The 5,460-nt window shown below is 30.3% G+C and overlaps 1 protein-coding gene across 1 annotated transcript; it reads left to right on the top strand.

Moving 5' to 3' along the window:
- Window positions 1-1,199: 1,199 nt before the first annotated feature.
- On the top strand, window positions 1,200-2,812 carry LOC131859540 (probable 2-oxoglutarate-dependent dioxygenase AOP1). Its single transcript, XM_059213436.1, has 2 exons — window positions 1,200-1,653; window positions 2,038-2,812. The coding sequence occupies exons 1-2, from the start codon at window positions 1,205-1,207 to the stop codon at window positions 2,651-2,653; spliced, it is 1,065 nt and encodes a 354-aa protein (XP_059069419.1). The 5' UTR covers window positions 1,200-1,204; the 3' UTR covers window positions 2,654-2,812.
- The last annotated feature ends 2,648 nt before the right edge of the window (window positions 2,813-5,460 follow it).

Raw genomic sequence — 5,460 nt, 5'->3', positions numbered from 1 at the left:
GAGACCTAGAGGGGGAAAGAGAGGTGAGAGACCTAGATAGGGAGAAAGGGGTGAGATATATATAGGGATAGAGAGAGGTGGGTAATGAGACATGGATGGAGAGGTAGAGGGGTGAAGAGGGAGGGATGGAGAAACCTAGAGGTGGGAGAGGGAGGGTGAGAGAGATATATGACAATGTAGACAATGGGTTGAGGAATATGAGAGGGAGAGATAATAAGAGAGAGCGAGAAGGAGAGATGTGGGCAAGGAGGGAGGGGGATATATTAATCCCATATTTCACTTATTTTGCTATCATTAATCCTATATTTCAAACACACAATCCACAATCTCAATTCCATTGTAACAAAAGAATAAAATCCAAGTACTTAGCTCTCCTTTCAGGACTGTAGTTAACCTTATTCATGTTCCAATGCCACGTCATAAAAATTTGAGATCTTAGTTTGCATCCATAGACCTAAAATCTCATTTCCATAGATATCATTTATGTTATAGAGTAAATGAATCATTAGAAATAATTGGTTGATAACAATTTATTTTCCATTATTACTAGTATATTTTCACTATGACAACACTTAAATGATTCATTTTAATAGAAATAGACTGATATAAATTTAACATTATTATAATTACCACCTCGTTGACAATTGAAATAATTTATATTTTTAATCCTTGTGAGTCAATTAAATCATTTTCCTTCATTGCAAAGTTGGGTATAACTTAAATTAACCATTTTAGTTAAAATAAACACACATTATTCAATTTAAATAGATTATATTTTATCCTTGTCAATCAATTTAATCATTTTTTTTCATTGCCAGGGGCATTGTTTAACACGATTACCATAATTTAGTATGCCTCGTGACGATCTAACAATTCTTGCGAATTATATCAATTCAGAGTGGGTGGGAGAAAAGCATCACTTCAAAAGAAATATAAAATGTGAGTTTGACGGATTCTGGTCTTCCATAGTGAGATTTGATGACAAGGGAGGCTCATATGTCCACAAACGCGGATGGAGGGCCGGAACACTTTTTCATTTTCCTTGTAAGTGTGAGTTTCGTTTTCCCTGTTCATACTTGTCCTGCGTTCATTTGTTCCGTATTCATTCCCTTTATCTCTGTCATGCACTGCAAAATGTACGACCCAAGTCAAGTGCCCTTTGAACCGTAAAAATAATTAATAGGCATACCGCGTTTCCTTTTCGATGCATTCTGTGAACAAATTCATAGCCTTAAGAGAGATTTTTGTATCAGCAGTAACTTTCTTCGTCATGCCTTCTGTTATCACCACCGAGGAAAACGAAAGTGATCAGGTACCCATGATTGATCTTTCTTTCCTTAGGAATGGGCTGGGTCACAACGCTGAAGAACTCATGTTGGCTAAAGTGAAAAAGGCTTGTCAAGAGTGGGGATGTTTTTTGGTGGTGAATCACGGAATAGAGGAGAACATAATCACCCAAATGGATTCAGCGACCAGAGAGACATTTAAAGTTTCCAGAGAAAACAAAGAGAAAATTCAAGGGGAATTCGGGTACATTCCCTCCATGCCTGCACTGCCCTTTCTAGAGATTCTCCCTGTCAACGGAGCCCCGGAACCCCATGCAATCCAAAAGTTTGCCCAAGAGCTGTGGCCTCAAGGAAACCCTAAAATCTGGTATTTAGCCTTTTCTTTCTATTAATGGTATCTGATTTTTATGATTCGTAATTTTGATCACTGCTATTTCTAGATTAGATTGTGTCAATTCGCATTCATAATTTCAATCACTGCTGTTTGTAGATTAGATTGGATTGTGTGGACTTGCAAATAAGACTGCTTCTTAATATCTAGTTCTAGATTAGATTGATTGTAATGACTCTCGCAATTAAGACTCTGCTTCCTGATAGATAGTTGAATTTGATAGATATCAATTTGTTTCTGAATTACACTGTGTAAAACATAAAACCATAAAGAAGACATAAAACCATTTGAAAAGTTTTTTCCCTCCTTCCTGAATGTATTCCAGTGTCTAATTGAGTCCACACGCTTCATTTTTTACAGCAAAATCATAGAGGCGTACACTTGTCGCATTGAGGAGCTCACAAATGACATCATAAAAGTAATATTTAAGAGCTTTGGGGTAAGCAAGTACTACGAATCACAAAAGTTCTGGGGGCTCCTTCGCATGAACTACTGTGACGTGCCTGAGGAAGCAAGAGGAGGATTGGGTTCCCATACAGACCATAACTTGATAACCGTGATATACCAAGATAACAATGGTGGGCTTGAGCTGAAGAATAAAGCAGGAAAGTGGGTGGCCTTGAAGGCTCCGTACAACTCCTTTGTAGTTTTGACGGGTGATTCCATCAAGGCCTGGAGTAACGGACGGATTCACAGTGGAATACACAGAGTCCTGATAACCAGTAAATCCCAGCGCGTGTCCGTGCCATACTTTTCCTTTTTTCCAGACGAGACCATCATAGAGGCGCCTCCTGAGTTTGTGGACAACAAGCATTCTCGCCTATACAAGCCCTTTCCGTATGGGAAGTACAAAGCTTACTGTAAAGCAATTAAGAGAGCGAGGTGCGAAATTGGTGACCTTTTTGAAGGAGAGACTGACGAAGCGTTCCTCGAGAATTTTCTTGCCTCTTCCACTCCTCAACTGTGCAATTTTTGAAAATATTCAGATATGTTACTTTCATTACTGTAACTTCCAGCTATATTGTCGGCAAAGGAATAATAGGTATTATTGGCATTGTAAACATTCATATAATTGCATATGTGCTATTATATGGATACTACTATAAACTCGAAGATTAAATTTTGTGTATATGTAATATAGGTTTATTTTTATTTATCTTTTAGAAAAAATGTATATATATATATTAAATTTCAATGGTTCAGATTAATCAAAATAAAACAGTCAGAAAGATCAAAGGATTGTTGGATTTCTATTGCTATTATCTTGTCTAATTGATTTTTGTTTTATTGAAATTAGTTTAGTATTATTTTAGGATGAAATATTAGGAATCTCCTTAAGCTATTATTTGTATATTGATTTGATATATAAAAGTTTCATCATTTGTTTGATTTATTTCAATTTTAAAAATGTATTTTATAAAATTTAAGTTTGTTATTTCAAGTTCTTTCTTCATTATCTCTTATAAAAATTAAATAATCTACATATATATAAACTATTATTTTGCTTGTTCATCTTTATATAATCCAAATTTATGTTTCTATTACAAAGGACATTGCTTAAAAGAATGAGATTATGTGGTTGTACAACGAATTGTATGTTTTCTTGAGTCCATGCAAACTCTTTTCTAAATTATAAACTTTATTTTATTAGGCTTTTCAATAGTTAGATCACTATTGGTGAATAAATTGTTCTAAGGCTTTTCAATAGTTGGATCAACTATTGGTGAATAAATTGTTCTAATTATGTCCAATCTTGTTATTGGTTAAAATATTTTATCTTTTTAAAAAAAAAATATTTGGAATACCTATTTACAACTACTCTTGTTTCATATTCTCTACCTTCATTATTTGTATGCATTTAGCTTTAGAAATCTATTTGTCTACAATTACATATTTTCCTATTAGAATGTTTACTTATTCTAAGTTTAATTTTCTTTATTGCATCAAATTCAATCATTTATATCTTTCTCTCATTTTCTATTTTAAATTGCCTCTTCAAAATAAATTATATCAATCATAAAAAGTAAGAGAATAGTTAGTAAAATCATTATTATTTTCTTCATTCCTTGTCACATCATATTTATTTTAATCTTTTTTGTCTTCTCTAACATTATAGTTATCATTCCTCTTGCATTTATAAATATTATTGATGATGAAGTAGAGTTCATCCATATATTTTACTCATTCTTAAGTATAATTTTTCTTTATTGCTTCAATTTAATCATTTATATCTTTCTCTCATTTTCTATTTTAAATTACATCTTCAAAATAAATTAGATTAATCATAAGAAGTAGAGAAATTATTAGTAAAATCATTGTTTTCCTTCATTCCAAGTTGTTAAATCATATTTATTTTAAGCTTCTTGTATTCTTTGACATTGTACTTATCATTCTTCTTTTATTTGAAAATATTATCGATGATGAAATAGTGTTCATATATATATATTCCATTGCCTTTGTTTTTTGTATACAATCTTTAATATTATTAAAATTTATGTTTACACATATTTATTGACTAATTTTATCTACACATTTCTTTTTTAATTATTTAATTATTATTTTCTTATTTCATATTTATATTTTTTCTCTTTCATAATTTATTATCCCCCTTTTCTCTTTGTCTTAGTACCAATATTTAACTTAAATATATTATTGCATTTATTTAGTAACATCATTTGTTTATTCCATTATTTTTATTTAATTATATATATATATATATATAATGCTTCTATTCTTTTATTTTTTTAAAATAATTATTTACTTTTTATTTACTTATAAGTTTTTATTTTTTCTAATTATATCTTTTGTTTGGTTCTTATGTCTAAAATTTATTCATTTTTATTATTTTTGACTTTTTCTTCTCATCCCATCTCCCTCCCCCCTTTTAAGTCTACCTCTCCTTTCTATGTTTTACAATTTCTTCTTCACCCATCATGGCTGAGTGTGATATGAAAAATCAATAAAAGAATATACATAGTTGTAAACCAGAAATTGCACTCATGAAATAGAGTTATCAATTGCCTTGAAGTTGATGCTAGTTATACATGATTTTTTTATATCATTTTCATTTTTTATTTTTTTAATTGATTTTTTTATGCTCATTATCTTTTTTCAATTGTCATGCTTTTTATATCAATTATGACTTATTATGTGGTAGGATTATATAAGTTATATATTTTTTAATTCTTACTATAAACCAAAAAGTAGATATTTATGTTTTATCTCCAATTTCTTTCTTTTCCTCTTGTATGTATGCAATGCATCCAAAAAATCTTAAATAATACACACTTGATTTTATTTTCTCCTTAGTTATTTTAAAATCATATTGTCTACATATTATTAGACATTTACTTAATTAGTAGACTAAAAAAGTATAATTTTATCCTAAAAATATGTAGAGTTTGTTTTTGTTTAATCATATTTTTTATCAATTCAAATATTGTTAATTACTTTTTATATTAAAAACATGCTCTAATTTTTTATCTATGCTCATGAATTTCACTTGAAATTTTACCAAATATTCAAACCATTCAAATATATCATATTCTTTAGTTTTTAATTTAATAAAGATTCCTCATCTTGAACATCTTGTAAAAATAATCAAAGTAGATTATGGAAAATATTTCTAGTTTTACCAAAATCTTTTCTCATCTGAGGACTCACCTACCTCTCTTCTTACCAGGGAGAGATGTCACTCTCTCATTCCTAAGATTCTTTCTCTTGAAGAAAATTAGAGGCTAAATCAACCATTTTCAGTGGAGGAAATCAAGAGAGCCATTAACT

This window comes from Cryptomeria japonica, chromosome 10, assembly GCF_030272615.1.
Source record: "Cryptomeria japonica chromosome 10, Sugi_1.0, whole genome shotgun sequence".
Classification (NCBI taxonomy): Eukaryota; Viridiplantae; Streptophyta; class Pinopsida; order Cupressales; family Cupressaceae; genus Cryptomeria; species Cryptomeria japonica.
The sequence above is the reverse complement of the archived record's forward strand: the minus strand, read 5'-3'. Positions and strand labels throughout refer to the sequence as shown.

Excerpts from the sequence above, each read along its gene's own strand:
- LOC131859540 (XM_059213436.1), top strand. The coding sequence starts at position 1,205 with ATGCATTCTGTGAACAAATTCATAGCCTTAAGAGAGATTTTTGTATCA. Across the intron at positions 1,654-2,037 it reads CAAGGAAACCCTAAAATCTG|CAAAATCATAGAGGCGTACA; the intron begins GTATTTAGCCTT and ends CATTTTTTACAG.